The 24,357-nt window shown below is 35.1% G+C and overlaps 1 protein-coding gene across 2 annotated transcripts in view; it reads right to left on the bottom strand.

The window, feature by feature from the left end:
• SLK (STE20 like kinase) overlaps positions 1-24,357 on the bottom strand; it is a 56,770-nt gene that overhangs the window by 11,343 nt on the left and 21,070 nt on the right. Inside the window, exons 5-13 of one of the 2 annotated variants that reach the window (XM_082672931.1) lie at positions 18,156-18,228; positions 17,803-17,997; positions 16,912-16,993; positions 14,811-14,939; positions 13,094-14,464; positions 10,984-11,114; positions 10,635-10,758; positions 9,004-9,183; positions 6,480-6,572 (exon numbers count right to left, since the gene is read on the bottom strand). In XM_082672931.1, coding sequence (XP_082529057.1) covers positions 6,480-6,572; positions 9,004-9,183; positions 10,635-10,758; positions 10,984-11,114; positions 13,094-14,464; positions 14,811-14,939; positions 16,912-16,993; positions 17,803-17,997; positions 18,156-18,228 — 2,378 coding nt within the window. The remainder of the gene's footprint in view (positions 1-6,479; positions 6,573-9,003; positions 9,184-10,634; positions 10,759-10,983; positions 11,115-13,093; positions 14,465-14,810; positions 14,940-16,911; positions 16,994-17,802; positions 17,998-18,155; positions 18,229-24,357) is intronic. The other variant, XM_082672932.1, reaches the window with a different exon arrangement.

Genomic DNA, 24,357 nt, shown 5'->3' with positions numbered 1-24,357 from the left:
ACAGCAGTTTGTGATCAGCTCAAGGGTATTCTGATCAATTTGAGTATAGATTTAGAAATTTGGGGTTGAGCAGCACTTCACCTATAATCCCTCCTCTTGCACATCTAAGAGATATAAAACCTCAAGATCCATTTTGGAACTATTTTTTAGGCCTTGGACAGAGTCTGACAGGATCTAGATCACTACCAGCCTGGTCTTCAGTGCACAAAGAGTGAGTCAGCAGTGCTCCTCAAGATGCTTGTCTTACTACTGTTTCTCTGGAGGTGAGAATCAGGTCTTACCATCCATGACATCCTGTTAGTTTGTTGTCACAAATGCTGCTGTTTCATCTACATCATGATTTGTATTTTAGCATAAATACAAATATACAGTTGCTACTGTATAAGACTAATAAACTGTCTCTATAAAATACAATTGCCAGTTGCAAGTGGAATAACATGTACTTTTGTATTTATTGAGCTATGGTCTTATGTACTGGGGACAGGAAATGTACTTATGTGTCGTTAAACAAAAATATCACGCAAGTTGTCAGTTCCGTAGATATAATAAATGCTGAGCAAATTTATACAAAAAAAATTTACAACTGCCAACTTGACTACAGTCACCTACATCGCTTTATCACAGCAAAGAAAAAAATAAAAACTCAATGAATATTTAAATTCAACTATCTAGAATAAGGCTTTTGAGCTTTATTTAAAGAGATGCAAAAATCCCCATCCTATCTTATAAGCAGTTGTAACAAAGTAAGTTGTCAAGCTTCTCTTTTCCTACAGTAAATATCATTTGTAATAAAAATTAAATTGATTCTCTAATTTCACTGTGAAATTTCTATGTGCAAACTTGTTTAATAAACAATATAACCTGCAGATATATCAAAAGTTTTCTTTTGTTCAACATTTTTACCACTAGTTTGCATAAAGAACTTTTAAAAAATATCTGTGTGGACAGAAATAATGGGTCCAGATTATCATAAATAAAAATATTACATTTATATTTATCAAAAAAATCAAGTGTAAAAGATGGGGCAAATAAATATTTACATGAAACTAAAAAAGGTAAACACAGTGGACCCTTGAACAACACAGGTTTGAGCTGTGTGGGTCCACTTAAACGTGGAGTGTTTCACTAAGTATGTACTGCAGTACTACACATTCTATGGTTGGATGAATGTCCAGATGTGGAACCACAGATGCGAAGGGCCAACTGTAAAACTGTATGTGAATTTTCAATTGCGCGGAAGGTCAGTATCCCAATACCTGAGGTGTTCAAGGGTCAACTGTATAAGCCAGTGCCACTAAAAAAGTGAACGTGATTTCTTGTCAATGCAGTTTTTGGTCGTATTATTATATTTATGTCTAAATTAAACAAGATAAGAGTTCAGGTCAAAGAAAACCTTTATTAAGCACTTAGTAAATGCTGGGGACTGTACTACTTACAGGGTTACTAAAATTAATAAAAGACAGTACTGCCTTCGAGGAGTTTCCACTCTATTGGTCCCAAATTGGTTTTATCTGTCAGCCCATATAAAGAGTAGTGGGTCCCTTCCCTTAGTAACATACTTCGAAAAGTTCAAAAGTAAGCCACAGAGAACTCAAAGCAAGGAATAAGGGTCCAGAGATCAAGACTCAAAATGAATGACAAGGAACTACAAAAGCATGCCCTGAAGCGGCCAGTATATGAGGAAAAAGGAGCTAAGATTGTTATACAGAAGCGGGCAGAACTAGCACTGTGCTGCTCCAGAAGGTAAATAAAGATCAACAGGTCAAGGCAGGCAATGTATGGAAGCGTTTCCTAACCATCAGAGTTTGCAAAGACACCAGCTGCCTTACAGAGCTATGGACTTGAAGAATCAAGCAGAGTGTGGATGATTACACAGTCAAGAATACTGCACATTTGATTTTTTTTTATATTAAGGCCAAAAACTACCGAAAAGGTCCCTTACACATTAATATATTTTATTACCACAAAAGAAATGAAAATTTAATATCACTGAGCTTTCATTAAATTTCCTAACTTCAAAAGCCAAGTATAATACATTCACAGTGGAATCTGTAATTAGAAATTACTCTTAGGATCTAAAAGAAAAGTGATCTTACATTCCAAAAAGACTGCACAAATTACACTCATTTAAAAAAATAATAACAGATCAATTTGATCACTAAGAGTAACAATTTCAAAATGGACACAGAAATTGTAAAATGAGTGTTCTTTAAATGTACAAGTTTTAATTCTGATAAGGAATCTTATCCTATTAGATAACTGTGAACATTAAAAATACAGCTTTGGGTTCTAGAAAACTCTAAGAAAGGGTTATGATACGTGGCACTATTTGTACATCATCTGGTCACTTTAACTTAAAAGCTAAAAATGGTAATGATCAGAAAAGTGTTCGTAATTCATAATTTCTCCCTCTCGTCAAAAAATAATTAACATTTTGACTACTCTTTCAGAAAACTATAGAGTCCAATGGCTGACAATAATATAAATAAATAAATAAATAAATAATTTCAGGAGGGGGAAGGAGGGGTTGAAATCAAGCTGTATTCTATCTACTCCAGTTGTGTATATCAAACATCACAAACAAAAATTACAGTGTTAAATAAGCTAGTCATTTCCCTATAGAAACTGTGAGAAAGAATACAGCCTGGAACTCCAGACTTAATTTAAAACTGCAACATGGAGAATAGCAACCCACCATTCATTATGGACAATTTGAACAGGGAAAACTAAATGGAACTAAAATCACCACTTTTAACATGGCTTTTCTGACCATATCCATAATTAAAACATCTACATAAACATATAGGCAATCAAAATGTCACTTCACACGAAGATAAAAATCTAACCACAGCATTCAATTTCTCACATGTGCAAAGTTCATAAAATACTATTGAGAAGATATTTCTTGAAAAAGGTGAAAATCTCAGATTAAAATTTGTGGTGGTGTAGACAGAAAAAAGAACACTGTAGTAGAAGTGTTCTAGTTCCAGCTCTACCACTAATCTCTTTTGTGACTTTAGGCAAATCACTTAGTCTTCTGTGCCTCGATTTCCTCATCTGTAAAACAGATACACTCCATCCCTATATTAGGGGTTGGCAACGAGAATCAAATGTGAACTCTTCAAAGAATACTGTACTATAAAGTTCATGTCAGGTTATTACTACTGTCGTCACTGACATTATCATCTATCAATCTTCTAGATTTACAACAAATGAAGCTAACAATGAAAAGGCACATGTGAGCCAAAGAAAAAGCAGGTAAAACAGAAGAAGGCACCCTCCTACAAGGCACGCGGGACTTACGTCCTGCATTTGGGCGTTGAAGACTGCACAAGATGACAACTGAAAAGACTGAATCATGACCTGAGCAACGCCCTGTGGATCAGAATACAACGCACTTCCCAGGTAAGAATAGAGCTGAATGACTTTTTGTAAATGGAAAGAATAATTATACAAACGCAGAGTTTCCTGAGGCCTGGAACAAGTCACTTAACAAAGGGGTCTCTTTCTCATCTGTAAAATGAAGGATTTGAACTAGATCAGTGGTTTCCAAACTCTAATTTGCTGCCATTGTTTTTAAACCAGTTGAACTCTCTTTTTAAAAAACTCACCAAAACAATCTCAGTTTATAAAACAGATGTAAAGTGGTCCTGCTCTGGAAGCAGGGGCCCAGAGCCCTACTGTCCTTTTTTTTGTTTTTGTTTTTTATTTGCGGTACGCGGGCCTCTCACCGTTGTGGCCTCTCCCATTGCGGAGCACAGACTCCGGATGTGCAGGCTCCGCGGCCACGGCTCACGGGCCCAGCCGCTCCACGGCATGTGGGATCTTCCCGGACCAGGGCACGAACCCGCATCCCCTGCATCGGCAGGCGGACTCTCAACCACTGCGCCACCAGGGAAGCCCTGTCCTCACTTTTTGAAGGATTCTCGAGATGCTTCTTCCAAACTCAAGAGCTCGGGAGAGTACAGTTTGAAAACCACTGGACTAGATGATCAAATACATTCTAGTTCCACGACCATATGGCTATTATTCATAAACTCTTTAAAAAGTTTAAAATATTAGACTCAAGTTATCATGTGTTAACACCTTCATCAAAAGTGGTAGCTAAATAGAAATACTTTTGAAATTTGTTAGATTACTAAATTCTTCATTAAATTTACAGATAGAAATTTACTACTGCTTTCAGCTTTAGTTGGAAAATACAGGCTAGCCCCTCAAATTATATGAAAAATCACCAACAAAGTTTTATTAAAGCATTGGATCACTTACCATTCAACACTAAATCCTCAATTTCAACTCTGGAGTCTGACATATTACCTTTTGGAATTAAAAACTTTACATTCCTTTACGCTAAACCAAATTGTTATCTTCTGGTTTGAAATCCAAATTACCCCAAAATTGATGTGTGGCCAGCAAGGACTTCCTCTTCACCTATTAATAAGACATGGCCAACAACCACTGGGCCAAGCCAATAATTTAGATTAGGCACAGAAGGGGTAGCTTAAATACAAGAGGCAGTATGATGCGGTGGTTCAGTGTATGAAACATAGAGCCAAACTTGCCTAGATGAGAATTCTGGCTCTACCACTAACCAAATGCATGAACGTAGGAGAGTCATTCAACCTCCTGTGCTTTAGTTCCCTCACCTGTAGAACGGGGGTAATATGAGTAACTACCTCCTGTGTTGTGAGGTTAAATGAGTTCATATAGGTAAAGCATTTAGAACAGTATGTGCCATACAGTAAATGCTGTGTTTGGTATTATCACCTTAACTACAGGCATACCTTGGAGATGCTGTAGGTTCGGCTCTAGACCACCGCAATAAAGCAAGTCACATGAATTTTTCAGTTTCCCAAATATATAAGCTATGTTTACGCTGTAGTCTATTAAAGTGTGCAATAGCATTATGTCTAAAAAACATACATACCTTAATTAAAAAGTAGTTTATTGCTAAAAAATGCTAACCATCACCTGAGCCTTCAGCAAGTCATAGTAGTAACATCAAAGATCACAGATCATCATAACAAATATAATAATGAAAAAGTTTGAAATATTGTGAGTATTACCAAAATGTGACACAGAGGCACGAAGTGAGCAAAGCTGCTGGAAAAATGGTGCTGACAGACTTGCCCAATGCAGGGCTGCACGAACCTTCAATTTGTAAAAAACACAACACTGCAAAAGCGCAATAAGGTGAAGAGCAATAAAACGAGGTGTGCTTGTAGTAATCCCCACACCAGGCCAAGACAGAAATTTTCATTGGCTCACAGGAAGAAAAAAACAACTACATTTATTCAAATAGGCTAGTTTTATTAAAATCTTAAATTCTGAGACAGTTTCCTTATTTTTCATGGTGTTAAAATCATCTCTCTTTTGAAATGATGGTGACAAATAAAGGGCAGTTTCAAATAACCTTGCTTGTCAAAAACAAAAAAAATTTTTAATGGCAACCCATCTGTCATGCCTCCCAAAGGGTTTTGTTGCTTCTATGTTTCTTTTCATGAATCTATAAAATCCAAGTCTGGGAACCACTTTTTAAATTACATAAAACCCACATTAAAAAGATAATTTAAAGCAACAAATAAATAATCCATGTCTCTTCTTCCTTTCATTAACATCTGTAACTACAAACTGAGCTCACTTCTCTCTTTGCCTCCCAGCTGAGTGCAAGCTTAATTAAAAGAAAGGTGATCCCAAGTATAAAAGACCTCATACTCATGTGAGATACTTCTAGAAAAGTCTGTTGAAAATACCAATTTATCTATTTTGTAGAGAATTCACCCATCAATTGGCTCAGCCTTATCATAATCTAGAATCAGGTTTATATAGGTAAAAACTGTCTATTTTTGTAACTGCTGGATTCTGAACCAAAAAGAAAAACAACATACTTAACATTTAAAATCTGGTTTTAAGTTGCTTACATTGTTGAGTTTAACAGTAATAAGTATTTGATCTACCATTTAACATTACCATTTACCAGGCTTGCAGGATCTCAGTTCCCCCGACCAGGGAAGGAACCCAAGCCACAGCAGTGAAAGCCCGGAATCCTAACCACCAGGCCATAAGGGGACTCCCGAATTAATGGCCTTTTAAATATGCATTCCTTTTGTATGCATAAAGCTTATATACTCACCCTCTATATTCTTTTGCCCTAAAAATCTTCTATCAACCATTGACATTACCACTTAAATACAAGCTTCCATCATGATTAAAATAAGAATACAGTGGATTATACATTAACATACACCTTTATTTCATCTGGAGTCAGCTTTCCAAACATTTCACTTAATTTCACGTTAGCAACTTAAATGTCACCATTAGTGTGAATTTAGTACTACATAAAGAATGCCCTGGGAACCTTTGTATAAGGAGACGTCAACATCACATAAGTACCGAATTTACCCTTTCAACCATGGTTTACTGAGCTGTGAGAATATTGCCGCTTTCTGTTTTTAGTAGCATTAAGCTGCTGCTGTTACCTGAGCATGCTGGCTTTGTGCAAGCTCCTCTTTCCTGCGTTTCATGAGCTCTTTTCTCAGCTCTTTGGGTGCTTTCTCCACTTCATTTATAACCTACAGTGTATAAGCATGCAGGAGGTGGGGAAAAACACTTTCTCCACAGCAAGCATTTATGTGAGCAGACAAGCTACAAGTCAAGTCAAGTTGTTAAAAAGCTCCTTTCAACATGCATTAGCACAGGTGTTAGTTTGGTGAAAAAGAATGAAAGGATAGAACATGCTTAATCTCAGTGCAGAAAGGGACATTACACCATATAAGGAAAATTAGTTGCTTAATTATCCCTACATATCTTTCTCTCTTTAGATCCTAAGACAATCAGTAAAGAATTACTTGCAACGCTAACGCTGAACTAAAGGTGATAAACTCAACTGACCTTGAAAGATCATAAAATTATAAACATATCTACTGACATTGTCTGAAATATTGGATATAAGGAAAACAAATGCCATTCATTTATAAATCTGTAAAATTTCATAATTGGCTTGATAAAACCAATGAAATAATTCTAAATGAAATCCACTTAATGAGATCAAAAGAAAAACAAAAGGGAAAGTAAGCATTAGAATACACAAAGGAGAGACAAATGGACACTAAGTTTTCTTTTTTCATAATAAACTATTTTATATATGGTGCAATAAAAATGAACACATCTGATGATTTTGGGATTAGATTAGAAAAACATTCTCCTTTGCTGATAATTTAAGCCAAAATCAATTGTCAGCTTTAAAATCAGTAATATAACCCCTCATAAAGTAAGTTTATATGCTATGATTTATTATATCAAATAAAGTATATTATAAAATGAAGTGTATTTTAGAGCTCCTTCTTTCAATCATTTCAAAACCCTAGATATGTATTCCACCTAACAATAGATCTGTAATCCAACTACGAAAGACGATCACGTGTTTATAAGTAGAAGCACCAAAAGCAACCAGATTCCAAATCACCACACGCCATTGATGGTCTGTGAAAGAGACTGATTTTGATTTAACATAGTGTATTTAAAATTTCCCATCAGTAATCTCTCATGAAACCAAATCACCATGAAAAAGAAGAGACTCCCCAAATGCAAGAAGTTTAGCGGTAAGGAAAAAAATACAGAATAGAATTATTTAAAATATGCATATCGCTATCTCAAACATGTTCTCTGGCTAAACCTCTCCAAAACAGTAACAATAACTAGAAACTTCTATATATCTATAATTAAATCATATACTTGCCTACAAAATTTAACCTGATATTAAAAAATAACCTCTTAATAAAAACTACTCATGGTTTCAAGAAAATTAATATTTAGTTAATACAGTAAAGGCATACATCATGGTATATAGAGCAATTCTATATAAAATATAATAAACAGTAATAAAACAGTAATTTTTAGAAATGGTAGCCAAATCAAAAGGCTATATACCATTTCATTTATCTTTACCTAAAGAAATCATAGAATGCACTGTATTTATTAACGCTTGATTGTATCCTTTTTAAAGCAGATCCTCAAGTTCAGCAAAATGATGTTCCATTATCTGCATAATTTCATTGTTAAAATCAATGAATCTGAGTACTTGGGACATGCAACAAAAGTGAAAATGTATTCACTAGTTTGGCTGATATTAGTGTGTTCCAAAACTAATAAAACTGATCATAATATTGTCCTGGGGTCTTTCATATCATGAAAAGATAAATTCTCCTCTTACACTAAAGGAACAGAATAAATTATAAAATTATCTCTCAAAACTGCTAATATGTAAAAGCTCTCTTAGTGTTATTTTAATTGGGGAAGAAAAAGACACACTAATACAATATGTAAATCCTCTTTCTGAAACAATGACAATCTTTCATAGTAAATAATACCACAAATAGATTCTATGACAATATGGAACAGTTTCAGGAAAAATGAAAAAATTCATTATAATCAAATGACTTTACAGATATTTTCCACCTGTGATTCTTCAAAGTATCTCACAATTTGATAAACTTAAAGATATTATTTCAAATTTCAGCTTACTCAGCTTTTGTTTTGACACAAAGTCTAAGAAAGGTAATCAAGCTAATCAAGAGAAAAAAAATTTTTAAGCAAGAATTAAATATTACAAATAAATATTAAGATGAATTATTATTGCCACCGGCAAACAGAACATAGTATGCTTTCTTGAAAAAAAACATTACTATGTCAGGCCTTAAATGTTGCATTAATAAAGGAGAAGTGATAGGTTGAAAGGAAAATGGATTACACTCAATTTGAAGACTTGGTTCAAGGGTTAGCTGGACATTTAATAATAGTTTGTGAACTTGAACAGGCCATTAAAACCTCTTCTACTCCAGTTTTCTTGGCAGTAAAATGAGATAACATCTGACCTTACTACTACCCTACATAACTGCTGGGAAGACCAAAAAAAAAAATGAATGAGTGCCATTTAACTACCAAGTATTATCTTAATTCCTTAGACAGTCTTAAGTGTACATTAAAAACAGTAGTTACACTTACCTCTTTCTTTCGGTTCTTTAACATATTCTGAAATTTGTACAACTCTTTCTCTTGTTCACCTTTAATGCGTTTGGCTTCATCTCGTAAGCGATTTGTGTGTTCTTGTTCTAGACGTTCAATAGTCTGTTTCTGCTGTTTTTCTAGATTCTCAATCTCTTGGTCATATTGTCGTTTCTTGCTCTGTAAAATGATGTAGCTCAAGATCATTTAACTTTAACATTAACGCTCATATCATTATACTGAAGATGTTTACTAAGAGCACATAACTGGCATTTAAATTGAGTGACGTCATATGTACCCTTTGCAATACTGAACAAGTTCAAATGCACTCAAATATGTTTTAAAACTTTTTCAAAAAGATGTGCATTTCGTTTTTTTCTAATATGGGAAACACTTTTTTCTATTGTACAAGTGTAGAATGTTCAAAAATTTTAGACAATCTAGAAGAATATCCAGTTGCTATGAAATACTAAAGAAAATTTTCAATATTTATCCTATAAAATTTTTGATAAATCAAAGGTCTCATTTGAAGTCTATTTTAAAAACGTACCATTACTTGTCATTTTCAAATTTACTCTTCCTCATTAAGATTCTTAAACATCATATTTCATTGATACAAACCTTTTAGAATTATAAATCTACTCTCTCAACAAAAGATTCCTGCTTATATAATACTTGAGTAACATTGCAATTTTAGACACAGGTATTTGTAAAGGGTGTTTCCTTTTTAAAAAAATTAAAAAGCAAAATATTTTGGAAAATATGGGGGGGGAGAAACAGTTTTTATAAGGTCCTGAAAAAACAGAATATAAGTACTGTAAAAATACTCAAAGAGAAAAAAAGTTCATAATTTTCTTAGGAATTCTAAGTTATGATCCAACATATGTAATCAGCAATGCCAACCTTCACACAAAACAATCCTTACCACTTAAAATTATCAAAATGTAAGTACTATAATCAACCATGAATCCTATAACATTTCAGATGATCTTTTTTCTAACCTACATTAAGCTACATGTTCAACATAAGTTACTGAAATTTTATATCACATTAATAATTCCTTTTCCAACTTTGAACACAAAGTAAAAATTTAAAGACTCGGTGACAATTACCCTTTACAAGTCAGCACTAACTTCTCTAGCAGCTGTGAAAAGGGATGTGGAAGCTTAACTGTAGTAGCTAGAGAAGTAAGTGTATTTTGAAAAATTCCCCGGGAAGTTCTAATACTCAGCCAAGTTTGAAGACAACTGCTCTAGACTGGTTTAAATCTTGGATTCTAATTCTGAGAGGTCAAATTGTAACAATAAAAAGTTATACAGCAACAGGCACACCTAAGAACTTTGCAAACCATCTACTAGCTTCATGATTCCAGGTTTTCATGACAGATTTAATCAGAGAAAAATGAAAACACCCAACACACTGTAAGTCAGGCAAAAGGAGAAAAGAAGAGAAGAGAAGAGAAGAAAAAAGAAAGCATCTAAAACACCAAAGAGATAAAGGCGAGAAATGCATCACAAAGCCAGAGAAATCTAGTAATCAGAGAACAAGTTCTAAAACCTGCCAGTGGTGGGTTTTTTTCTAAGCCTTAAATTTCTTTATTAACAAAAGGGTACAAAATTCCAAGACTTTACCACCATCTCCTGCTCAAAACGCCGGAAAATTTGCTCTCGCTGTTGTTGCAGTTTGCCATTGAGCTGCTGTTGGGCTCTTTGCTCTTCTTTTTGAAGAAATCTTAATTCCCGAAGTTCCTGACGTCTGATAAAATTTAATGGCAAGGATAGAGAAAGACAGCAAAAGTTACACCTTTGAAGTAATGCTTTAAAAGAAAAAAATCTTTAAAAGTAACATTTATTTTCAAATGGAAAAGTAATACAAGAATCCAAAATTAGCCAAGACTTTACTCTTGTTTCTATTCTTCAGACTCTGCAGAGACTTGAGAAGTCACAAAACCAGTTTAAATCATGTTGTTTCTCTACTCACCTAAGAAACCTCAATTCTTCAGTTTTGGAATCACTATCTGTAACTATCTTTGATGTTGTTACACTCACTTCGACACCATCAACAATAAATTTGCGTGTTTTCTTCAACGTTTTCTTTTGTCTTCTTGTTTCCTGAGTGAGATTTTATTTTAGTTAGGCTTTATATGGGGAATACTAGAGAGAGAAAACATTTTCTTCTTAAAAAAACAAAAACAAGAAACTGAACAGCTATGAAGACTACACTATATAGTATGAATAGAAATCAGTAAGACTCAACTTTGAAGCCAATTATATCATCTCACACCTCATTTGACTTTCACATGATTTTACAGATAAAATCAATTTTTTTTCAAGTGAAATTATGCATTTTGATGATGTACATGTAGAATTTTTATACCACATCATAATTAGGCACAAGTGGTAACAAGCAATTCACAAAAAAGAGTAATTAGTACAACTTTCACATGTTAACCATTCTTTCCTCTTTTTATCTTGTAGGTTCGCAGATACCTCTGCTTTTCTGTTTTAGAAACACTTACAAAGCAATTAAAAATGAATTCCTGGGGCTCATCCCTTAAAGAATCTAAATCAATAGGTCTGAGCGTGGCTGAGAATTTCATTTTGAAAGGCTCCCATATAACTTATAAACACTGCCAGGACTGGGATTCAAAATCCATTTCATCAACAATAGTATCACCAGCCCTCTTCCATCTCAGGGCTGGAGATGGATGAGTGATTTTAGAGTTACTAGAAAGACAGCACCTTTACCGTACTCCCAAAATACCAGATCTGCCTGTCAGCTATTGCCCAAAATTCTTTATCAAGACCAAACTCTTCATTTCTCAGTTGGTTATCCAAATGCTTTTTAAAAGCAAAGAGAAATAACAGAAGTGTAACACTGCTACAAATACTTCTTGGTAAACATGTAAATATTCAGAACAGATAATTACTTAGTTTTGATAGGTGGAAAAGGTTAGAAAGCAGAGGGAGCAAAAGGGGAATGTGAAAATACTACATTCAAAATGCATTAGAATTTTTAAGTTGATCTTTGGCACTTACTAATCACCTTTCTTCAGCCTCTTACTGTTGTACTCTCTAGGCTTCCAGTATTCTCAAACTGCTCTCTCTGAGCCCTGAACTACGGCCACCCTATCCAGACTTCATCTAAAACCTAAAGTGGGCATGCTCCAAAAATAAATCTACCTCCCTGTAACCTCCAAATTTTCCATTTCTTCAGTTCCTACTAAAGTATCCACAGCTAATATCACCTTAATTCTCACAGAAGTATCTGAATTTTTTGGAAAGGCTAACTATTAAGTCAGTGAATGAACTTCAGATTAATGGAATTTCAGCAGGGAAACAACCTGAAAACTGAAGACCATCTCGGCAATACATGTAATAATTTGGGGCAGATACGCAGGCTGATCAGTCGTGCCCTGGCGTCCTATCCCTAAGGTCAATTTTCTTCAGTTCTTTCTGCTTTTCTGCCACCTGTCAATCCAGAGTCTCACCTGTATCAGAATTCCATGGGATCTTTTGCTATAAATACGTATTCTCTGGCCCCACTCCATACTTCTACACAGCCCCCCCAGTAACTCAGATTGGAGAATTATGCTTAACAGCTCCAAGTGTTCGAGGGTTAGCGTTTGGCTTTCTTCCCACGATGATTCTCACGGCAGTAGCGATTGCTATGACTGAGGAGGTAAGAGTGGTCACCGCACGTGCCAGTGGTAACAAGGGCTGTTTATACCCTAAACATTCTTAAAAAGAGATCATTCTTTCAAGTCCTCAATTCTTTCATATACTGCTGATTCTTGCTACAATTATACCTAGGTATGTACAATAGGAAAACCCAAATTCCAGTAAGCAACTGTATTATACTATTTCTATCAAGTTGGCAAAAATAGATAGGTACTACAAAAAAATTTAAAGATTACATCCGGAATCTTAGTTTATTTTTTAATTGATTGCCCTCATAGGCCTTAAGAATTTTATAGGGTTAATACTACACTGATTTAGTGTTGTTTTGTTTTCAAGATGTCAGTTTCACATAAACTCTCAACTGCCAAAATAACAAAGAAACACCCAAACAAGGACCCGTGCACACTTACTTGTAAAGATATTGATCCATTGTCTTTAGTTTTGCTTAGGAAGCTAGAGATGGATAAATTCAAGTCAATGCTGCTATTATCAGCAGTGGAACCAGTGCCTGAATCAGTATCATTTTCCTTTTGATTCTCAGATTCTGGTAACATGGTTTCAGTTTTTGATAAAGCACCTATTTCTCCTTTATTTTCTGCATCTTCAGGGTTGATATTAATACTGGGTATTAGAACAGGCTGAGGTTCACTGGGCTGTGAAGTGGCAGGAACTTGAGGTTCTGCCTTAACTGGCACTTCGCACGGGATATCTTTCTGCTCTGTGTCCATCTGAGCAGTGGCTTCACGAGCATCCCGAGTTTCACTTCCTAAAGCCTTTTGGTCACTATCAGTCACCGCACTTCTGACCTCCATTCCTTCAGTGCTACTCGATTCAGTAATCTCAACTTCATTTGTCCCGAGCTCCTCATTGGTCTCCACTATGTTCTCTGAACTGCTGATTAACTGTTCCTCACCTTTACCTTCTACAGATTTTTGATCTATCTCATTAGTTTCAACTATTTCTTTAATAGAAACTTCTTCAGTACCACCAGCCTCAGGACCCTCTGTGGACTTGATCACTAATATCTGGCCTACTTCACCCACTTCTTTCCCATCATTACTCTGAGCATCCTCAGCACTGTTTTCAGTTGCCTTCTGAGCAATGTCTTCTGCCTCATTTGTTCCTATCACTTTGCTTGTATCACTGATCATATCTTTTTCAGTTTTGTCATCTCTTCCCAATTCCTCGAGGGTGTCTTCCTTTGTAAACTCAACTTCACTTTCAATTGCCTGAATATCTGCCTCTTTTTCTCCAGTCTCCTGAGAAACTAAATCCATTGTCTGAATAGCAGTGTCTTCAATTTCTTCAGATTTTATAAACTTATTTTCAAATATCTGTTGCTTTTCTTGATCCCCTTCTTCCTCAGGTTTCAGATTCTGTTCAATATTTGTTTCTGAAGTTATCATTATGTTATTTTCTTTTCCTTCATTGACTGAATTAATGTCCACTGTTTCATGGTCTTCTGTGTCAGGCAGATTTTCAAGCTTGGGTCTCTTCTCCTCTCTCCCATTTTCCTCGATTACTGTTGCTCTATTATGAAGTTCAGCCATAGCTTCTAAATGAGTATCATTAACATGTTCATTAATGCCTACCACAGTATTTTCAGGTTCATCGGTGGTGGGTTTTTCAGTAAGAATTTTACTGTTAAATTTATCTTCAGAAGTATTACGTTCTGTTTTTTCTGAGACAGATTCCAAAATACAAGCATTTTGTGAAAGCTTATCTTCTTCAGAGCTCGCAATACTAAGGTCAGAGGAGGCACGCTTACTTGCAGGTATCGGCTAAAAAAGATTTTATACAGTTATAGTGTTAAAACATAATTTCAAGATGGTAACCAAAATAACGTTTCATATATAAAAATGATTTAATTCATATATATAATGATTTAATATCTTTATTCAGTAAAATTTGATGAAATTATAAAAATAACTTAAAGAATTGACAAATTTTCACAAAATAAATATGACAAAAATGGGCAGCAAGGAGCAAACTTAATAAATCTTCACCTCAAAAATTAAAGGTTTTTGTAATGCTACCCATCAATTAATTCTTAGACACAGCTGCAATCATACCTCAAAACTCAACTCTAAAAATGACCTAAATGAAATTTCCTTTCTAAATACTGACCAGAGAATTTTCTGTTTCCTCATCATCATCCTCCTCTTTGCCATCTTCAACTTCTTCTGTTACTTCAGCCTTTGCCTCTGCAATCAATTCTCGAATTGGTTTGTTGGAATCAACAGTCACAAAGGGATGCTGTTTAATCATTAAAAAGAGCATACTCAGTAACAACTGAAATGCTTGTGAAGTAAATTTCAAATATATAAAACACATTGTTATGTGGCAAAAACATAAACATATAAGTAGGAAAAATACAAACAACTTCAGATGATATTACATCTGGGAAAAGGAGGGGGAGGGAATTGAGCAGGAGTAGGGGCTGCCTGCAACTGTATCTGTACCTTTTTTTAAGAATCTGAAAGAAATATGTCAAAAATGATAACATATTACATCTGGGTAGTAGGTATATATACTTTTCTGTATGTCTGAAAACTTCATAACCTAAAATCTAAATTAAAATTTAAAGCAAGTTTCAAGTACATTACTAGTTTTAGAAAGTAACAGTATGTTTACAATATGTTTAATTGTTAGAAAGTAACAATATGTATAAAGCCTCAATAAAAGAATTACAAAAAGCTTTAAAGTTCCGTTAAAAGTATCTACCTCCTACACTGTTGGTGGGACTGTAAATTGGTACAGCCACTAGGGAGAACAGTGTGCAGGTTCCTTAAAAAACTAAAAACAGAGCTACCATATGACCTAGCAATCCCACTCCTAGGCATGTATCTAGAGAAAACCGTAATTTGAAAGGATGCATTCTCCCCGATGTTCGCTGCAGCTCTATTTACAATAGCCAGGACATGGAAGCAACCTAAGTGTCCATTGACAGAGGAATGGATAAAGAAGATGTGGTACATATATACAATGGAATATTACTCAGCCATAAAAAGGAATGAAATAGTGCCATTTGCAGAGACACGGATGGACCTAGAGATTGTCATACAGAGTGAAGTAAGTCAGAAAAACAAATACTGTATAATATCACTTATATGTGGGATCTAGAAAAATGGTATAGATGAACAAAGTCACAAATGTACAGAACAAACTTATGGTTACCGAGGTGGGGAAGGGGGCATAGGACGAACTGGGAGACTGGGATTGACATATATACACTACTATGCATAAAATATATAACTAATGAGAACCTACTGTTTAGCACGGGAACTCTACTCAATGATCTGTGGTGACCTAAATGGGAAGGAAATCTAAAAAAGAGTGGATATATGTATACATACAACTGATTCACTTGTTGTACAGCAGAAACTAATACAACATTGTAAAGCAACTATACTCCAATAAAAATTAATAAAAAGTGTCTATAAACATCTGTTTTTTGACATAGTTCAAATATTCTTAAGAGTAAGAAGATATTTTATTCACCTCTGTACACTCAGCACTTGGTGTTTGTCACAGATTAAGGCCTTCAAATGGGGGGGGGGGTAGTGAAATAATAAGAGAAAGTGTGTTCCAAGGATATACTTGTTGTACAGCGAAAGGAAATTTTTCCCGCTTCTCCCCCCAGATAAATAGATCAACCGAAAAAACTACAATGGAGGAGCTGTACTCAATCTAACAGTAACTGCCTCAAGACTTGTCATTCTATTTCTCTACCTATACTATTATTGACAAAATTTTATTTCAAATATTACAAACAAGTCCTGCTATAAAACAAAATTATCCAATCACTTTAACACCATTTTTTAAAAGTTAGCAATATTTACTGAACATTTACCCTCACTGTAAGGGACATTAAAAAAAAATTAATTAGCTCATGGCCCCTGCCACCAAGGTGCTTGTTTTCTAGTAACTGGAGAGACAAAATGTAAGTAACTGATAAAGTGGAAATAACTAAACAAAATGAAAAAACCACAATTAAACCGAATCAAAAAAGCATACGAGAAATTTAAAAGCTAAATAAATGCGCTTTAATAACAGCAGCAAATGTTTGTAAAGCAAATGTTAACTACTACAATGAACCTTGAGTGAGTCTGCACAGGGAAACTCAAGTGGAGAGAGGGCACACTGAAGGAATCTGAAACTGTATTCTTCTTAAAGAGATGTTACAACAATTATATGGTTTGCCATTGTCATACTACTCTTATCTTACCTGCAGTAGCTGAGATGTAGTCCACCTGGAATCCACATTCTTTTCCAAGCATTTCTTTAGAAAGTCCTTAAAATTTGAAGACCTTCAAAATAAAATTTTAATAATGACATTCTATTTTTCTTGTTAATAAAATCAAAACTCTGAGAAACTATGGTTAAGTTCCATTATGTATGTAATAGTATTAATTCAACATAAGAAAACTAGTTATGAGAATATTAATATTTCATAAGTCATTTATCTATAAATATAAGTTACATATATGTAAATAGATTCATAGTTTAAGTCATTGAGATACAGCCATATATCCATAAGTATGCTAAAAATCACAAAAATTCTTCCATTTTATATATATATATATATATATATACATATATATATATATATATTTTTTTTTTTTTTTTTTGCGGTACGCGGTCCTCTCACTGTTGTGGCCTCTCCTGTTGCGGAGCACAGGCTCCGGACGCGTAGGCTCAGCGGCCATGGCTCACAGGCCTAGCCGCTCCGCGGCATGTGGGATCTTCCCAGACCAGGGCACGAACCCATGTCCCATGCATCGGCAGGTGGACTCTCAACCACTGCGCCACCAGGGAAGCCCCCTTCCATTATATTAAACTCCACAAATACAGATCAATCACATATATGCCTCACTTTCTCATAGTACAGAAAATATCTCTTTCATGTAGAACTCAGATCACTCGTATCTTTTAATTTATGGGGAAAGTCAGTTACAGGAGTTTATATGGTCCTTAAGTCTTGAAAATACACCAAAAATCAGTTTTCTACTTCATACAATCTTTGTACCATGTACCTAAATTTAAATACCCTTGGAAAGTTGGAAGAATAAAGCATCAAGTTTTGCTTCTTAAAAAAAATTGTTTAGGAATACTTTACCATTTTGATGGCTGTGCTAATGTAGGGGGCTCAGATTTTGCTATTTTTAGCAGCACTCGCATTGGATTTAATTCATGATGAGGTGGTTCTATCTCAGCCATTTCTATTAAAGTGATACCCAGGGACCAAACATCAGCTTTGTAGTCATAGGGTCTGTCCTTAGATGTTTCACACATGACTACCTCAGGAGCCATCCTATGAAGACAGAGAACTGAAAATTAAGATGTTTAACTTAAGAGCAGTGATCACAAACCACGTGAAAGATAGTATAATTGATTATGTGGACAAAATTCATGAGTAATAATAACTGTTGACATAACTAACGCTGCAAATCCATAAAACTGAATACATACCAATAGGGTGTGCCGATAAAGGAATCTCTCCTTTGAATTGTCCTTGTGTTTTTAGCTGATACTCCAAAATCCGCTTGAAATAATCATACAAAAGTATTAATGACAGTTTTTAAGTAAAGGACGCTATATTCAACATAAGGGAAAAGCATATCAAGTCTTTAATAAGGCCACTGTTATTAAAGGGTAAGCAAAATAGAAAGATAAATAACTTCTCTATCATCCTAATTTTGACCACCCTCTTTCTGCCATACACCCACCCCTCCAAAAAAAACTGCCAAAGAAAAGATTCCATCATTAATACACTTGATACCACCATCCTTACACATCTTCAGATCACAAATTCTCCAGAATTGAAAAAAAAAAAAAGTAACTTTGAAATAGATCAGTCTATCCACTTCACCAAAATAAACGCCAACTAGTGCTATATGTGACAATTAAATTAAGGGACATTTTTTCTATAGTGTGAAAAACAGAAATTATACCAAAGCAGCCTTTATGACAGCATATGTCTTGCTAACTTCCTCATAAAATTATACCACAAAGAAAAAAATTAGGAATGATGCTTTCTAGTTTAAATTATAGGGCACAGTAACATTATAGCTTTATCGGTTGTTAACTCCTTTTCAGCTTAGAGCTCAATCATTAATAGCAACATAAAATTGCTATTGCTGCATAAATTACCTCATGCCATATACATTTAACTTTTAAAGTTTCATTTGACATGCCATGATTCTCAAAACTGAATAAATACCAAAAATCCTGTATTTAGTATTCATGCCCCAAGGCCTGGCACAGAATATACACACAATAAACGTCAGCTACTGTTATTAATCATATGTGTAATTTTAACCTTTGTGATACTTTGGCCGTAGAACTCTTAAAACTCATGAAATCCTGCCCTATATTCTAATTACTTATGTCTATTATGTAGTTCTTTCTTTTCTTTTTTTGACCATGTAGTTCTCCTGCTTAAAACATCTTGGCAGCCACCTATTGCCTGTAGAATGTTTAAGCTTCTTAATATGGTGTTTATATTATCTCTTATAATATCTCTTGTTACACTAGATATTTCATTAATGTTTTATAATTAAATTAATAAATGAATTTGCCAATAGAACATACTATACTTGGAAGATATATCTGCAGAAAATGCAACATAAATAGATGTATTCAGGACTCTCCATCCCTATTACCCCCCTACTTCCTCAACTTATAACTTGCCATGTTTCCACAGGATGGGATTGAGATCACAATATGAAATTCCTGCCAGAAGAGGTTTTCTACTCAGGTAGAGTCAGCTCAGTACGTATTCCAGTGTGTTCCTAGAAGCTACTAATGGTCTATTCTTTTTAACTGTTTCCCCCTCAGAACATGACTGGGAAAGGAGGTTGAGAAACAGGCCTAAACCACTAAGGTCCACTGTCAACATTCGTACCTCTCGAAGCACTCTTATGAGCAGGAGGTAAACTAAGGAGGGACAAGAAGCCATCTTCATTTTTGTGCAAAGGGGAAAACTAAGGTCATTATGTGCTTTACAGTTCTACTTATAATGATATGGCATATATATGCTGGTCTGTTAAAATAGCATTTTACATACTTATTTCCATTTGTAACAATGTGATCTGACAAAACCATAAAAACTTGATTATTGTATATATGGTTCTTGAGGATAGTATGGTTCTACATGCATCTGTGTACACTTAATACAATGTCACAGAATTGGAAGGTTCTCTGTATTTATGAATTAATGAAACAAAGTGCAACTATTTTAAAAGTCAACCAACTCAAAACTATTTTGGCATTCCTAAATCTTCAAAAATATACTTATTTTTAATGATGCATTATTTTACACAGAAGTATATTCCTGTATTCAAATAAGATTTCAGTATGCTTACAGAAAAACATGCACTAAAAAAGATCAAAATTATATTTCAAAACGAGCTACAAGACTAAAAAATGATGACATAAAAGAGTAACAGAAATCAGAATTTTAAAACTCATAAATGAGGTGACAGAACTCAAGGGAAAGTTAGAAATAAAAAACAATTTTAGAAACAAAGGCTAAAGTAGGAGGAATGCAAGAGCAAATAAACACAACAAATGCACACCCATTACCACTTCGCACCCATTAAGATAGTTATCATCAAAAATACAGAAAATAACAAATGCTGGCAAGGAGGTGGAGCAACTGGAACTCTTGTGCATTGTTGTGGAAACGTAAACTGGCGCAACCACTGTGGAAAATGGTAGGGTGGTTCCTCAAAAAATTAAACAGAGAATTACCATATGATCCAGCAATTCCACTTCTGGGTATATACCCAAAAGAACTGAAAGCGGGGACTCAAATAGATATTGTACACCCATGTTCATAGCAGCATTATTCACAAAAGCGAAAAGGTGGAAGCAACCAAAGTGTCCATCAATGGATGAATGGATAAATAAAATGTGGTGTATACATATAACAGAATATTATTCAGCCTTAAAAAGGAAGAAAATTAACATATGCTACACCATGGATGAACCTTAAAGACATTATGCTAAGTAAAATAAGCCAGTCACAAAAGGAAAAGTATTGCAGGATTCCACTTACATGGGGTACGGAGAGTAGTCAAGTTCACAGAGACAGAAAGGAGAATGGTTGCCAGGGGCTGGGGGAAGGAGGAAATGGGGACTTAAGCGTTTTAATGTGTACAGAGTTTCAGTTGAGGAAGATGAAAAGGTTCTGGAGAGGCGCGGTAGGGTTGGCTGCACGACAGTGTGAATGCGCCATATGCTACGGAACTGTGCGCTTAAACATGGTTAGGACGGTGAATTTTAAGTATATTTCGCCACAATGAAAAAAAATGAAGAAAGATAAAAAGAACCTGAGAGAAAGTTATAAATACTGATGATTGTCAAGCATGACAAAAAGATAATAAAAGTCTCCAAAGGAGAAAGTCAGTGCAAGGGAACAGAACAAATACTCATATCTATAATTACAGAAAACCCTCCTGGGGGGTGGGGGGTGAGCGGGAAACAAAAAAACAACACTTAGAAAAGTTCAGTCAAAGTTTAGTCCTTAAAAAAAAGTCTTTGGCATCTAGGCAAAAAGATCACATGACTTACACGAGAAAGAAAATCAGATTCTCATCAGACTTTTCAATAACACTTTATAATAGAAGAAAACAGAGGAACAAATTTTAGATATTCAAGGAAAGAAATGTGAACCAAGGATTTTCTATCCAGCAAAACTGACCTTCAAAGTATAAAGGGTAGAAGTGTTACCATTATATAAGAACTCAGAGAGTCCTTTCAGAGAAATCTACCAGAGAATGAACTTCAGACAACCAACATAACCAAAGAGACATGAACGAGAGCGGTGGTGAGCGCTGAATACAGAAATGAAGGTTAAAATGAGAAATTACAGAATACTCCAAATCTATCTTCAATGTTCTTGAGAAGCAAGATTCTCAGGATAGAAGAAAAGCGATACAGATGTAATACAGAAGGGGCTAAGAGAAGGAAAAACAAAGGCTTTACCCTGAATTTGAATAGGTCATATGTAGGAACTCATGAGAGCCTAGCTCTGTCCTTTGTAAAGGCCTAGAATGAAGGCAAATCCAGAAACTGTAAGCATGTCTAACACTCAGATTGTGGTCTTGAAATACCATGTCCTACTGAAACTTCTTCGTCAGGGCTTCCTGAAGAAATGGCTAATTACAGGTCTGAGGCAGGAAATGTAAAAGATGAGCCTGAAACATCTCAACCTAACAGACGGCGAGGAATCTACCAAAGATGAGTAGAGTCATGTCAAAAAGATTAACAAGCCAGCTTGAAGAAGCTCCCACTGACCAAGATGGTACAACGTGAGCTTTAATAAGGATAAAAATTGTAATAGATTTGAAACCTATAAAATAAAATTACATTCATGAATTAATAATGCCATTTAAAAAAATACTGGCCACCAACTAAGGATGAGAGAGAACCAATTCATTGTCTTTAAAGCTAAATAAATAAAAGGAAAGAATCAAGCATTTTTCCTGTCCTGTCTATAGGAACTATACTCCTGAATAACCAAACAGTTGAAGAGAAGTGTCTTTTTATATAAGTATTCCTAATTTTATAATGATGATAAATGAAAATAATGAAATAACTGATGAATAATTACACCAAAATTATTATCAAAAATAATAAACAAAAACAAAATGATGTAATTCATTTTGCCACTCCAATCAAAGAACGGATCCAGGCATTAAACATCAACAGCTGCTAACATCAAAAAAAGATCAAAAAGCCGGTAATACATGCCTCCCAATGAAAGAACACAAAACCACCTATAGTCTTGCCAAAAAAGTCAAACTTGAGACTGATGAGGCTTTTGGATTCATCTGCAAATTGAGGGAAATACAGAGAGGAACTTACTAAAGTCATCAGGAGTACACAGTCAGCAAAATGCAAGATGAGAGAAACTCTACAGGTCCAACAGCCTAGGTCCTATACATCAGTGTTTCTCAACCTTTTTTTCATCTCTCTCCTAAGGAGCCTTTTTAGACATTTTTTCCGAATCCTCCCTCCCCCCCATGAAATTTTAATGCCACAGATATATTGTATATCTGTTTGTGTATATCTATGGGCCTTTGGAGGGTCACAACCATGGTAACACTAAAATTTTTTGTCCCCAAAGAACCAACTTTCTTTGAGAAAGCATGCCATGAGAATGAATGCCATAGATAAAATGTAAAGAGAAAAAAGGAATGACAGGGCGGTGGGGGGCAACCTATAAATTAAAAGAGACTTAGAAGAAAAAGCAGGTTTTAAATATGGGTAAGTCTAAACTCTAAAGTCTAGACATGAACACTGGGTGATAGAGCCATAAAGAAACACAAGGAAGTGATTACTATAAAAGTCAGGATATAGATTACCTGTGGAGAAGGGAGGGACAGTGTGATTGAGAGCGGGCACATGAAACAGCTGCTAGGGTGCCTGACATGGATCTAGTTCTTTTTTCGTTGAGGCATGCGGGATCTTTCACTGTGGCGCGCGGCCTCTTTGTTGAGGCTCACAGGCTTCTTCTCTCTAGTTGTGGCGTGTGGGTTTTTTCTCTCTAGTTGTGGCTCTCAGGCTCCAGAGAGTGTGGACTCTGTAGTTTGCGGCACTTGGGCTTAGCTGCCCCGCGGCATGTGGGATCTCAGTTCCCCGACCAGGGGGGATTGAACCCACATACCCTGCATTGCAAGGTGGATTCTTTACCACTGGACCACCAGGGAAGTCCCATTCTATTTATCTAGGTGGTGGTCACAAAGCTATTGTGTACAAAGCTACAAGTCAATAAGCTACACAACTGTTAGTGTGGTTTTCTGTATCTGTAACCATTTCTTAATAAAAAGGTTAAAATTTAGTAGTATATCAAATTATACCTGTTTAGATGTCATGACAAAGTGAAGTGAAATGACTATGATCACTGGTATCAGCATGGCCTTTGAATATATTTTGTTTTTAATATCCATCCAAAATACCCAAATTTAGACTTCATCACCAGATTTTTTTTTAATTCATATCTTGGGGATACTTACTTCTATTTGTATGTGTATATGAAATTCATTAATTTCCCATCTAAAATCTACATCTATTTCTCCTTATGAAATTATCATTTATTCCCTCAGTGTAAAAAACAAAATTAAAAATTCTAGTCCTTACATTTATTTTAGGCATCTTTTTCAGACTTGAGGTTAGTTACTTTGTTAGTTTAGCCAAGATACCATATCTACAAAATAGAATATAAAACTAGACATGGAAAAAAGAAACCACTAGATACGAGTTTTGGAAATGAACATAAAACTAAGTTAGTGGTTTTACATACTATAGCATTTTCTAAATGTATTATATTTACAAGTATTAAGTCTACATACAAAAATTTAAAGGAAAAATAATTAGCCAGTCTTTTAAAAGTGTGCCATTTTAAAAATAAAAATCCATCCTTTCTTACTTTTTAAAGAGTCTTTATATGAGGTACCTATACTTAGGAATTCTGGGAGTTAATGGATAATTATGTATCCAAGGAAGTTTTGTTTTGTTTTTTGTCCACACTGCATGGTGTATGGGATCTTAGTTCCCTGACCAGGAATTGAACCCGGGCCCTCAACAGTGAAAGCACCGAGTCCTCACCACTGGACCGCCAAGGAATTCCCTCCAAGGAAGTATCTTAAAAATTAACACTGAGGAG

The sequence above is a fragment of the Grampus griseus genome (genome assembly GCF_964374135.1).
Source record: "Grampus griseus genome assembly, chromosome: 16".
Classification (NCBI taxonomy): domain Eukaryota; kingdom Metazoa; phylum Chordata; class Mammalia; order Artiodactyla; family Delphinidae; genus Grampus; species Grampus griseus.
This window is presented reverse-complemented; position numbering and strand designations above follow the sequence as displayed.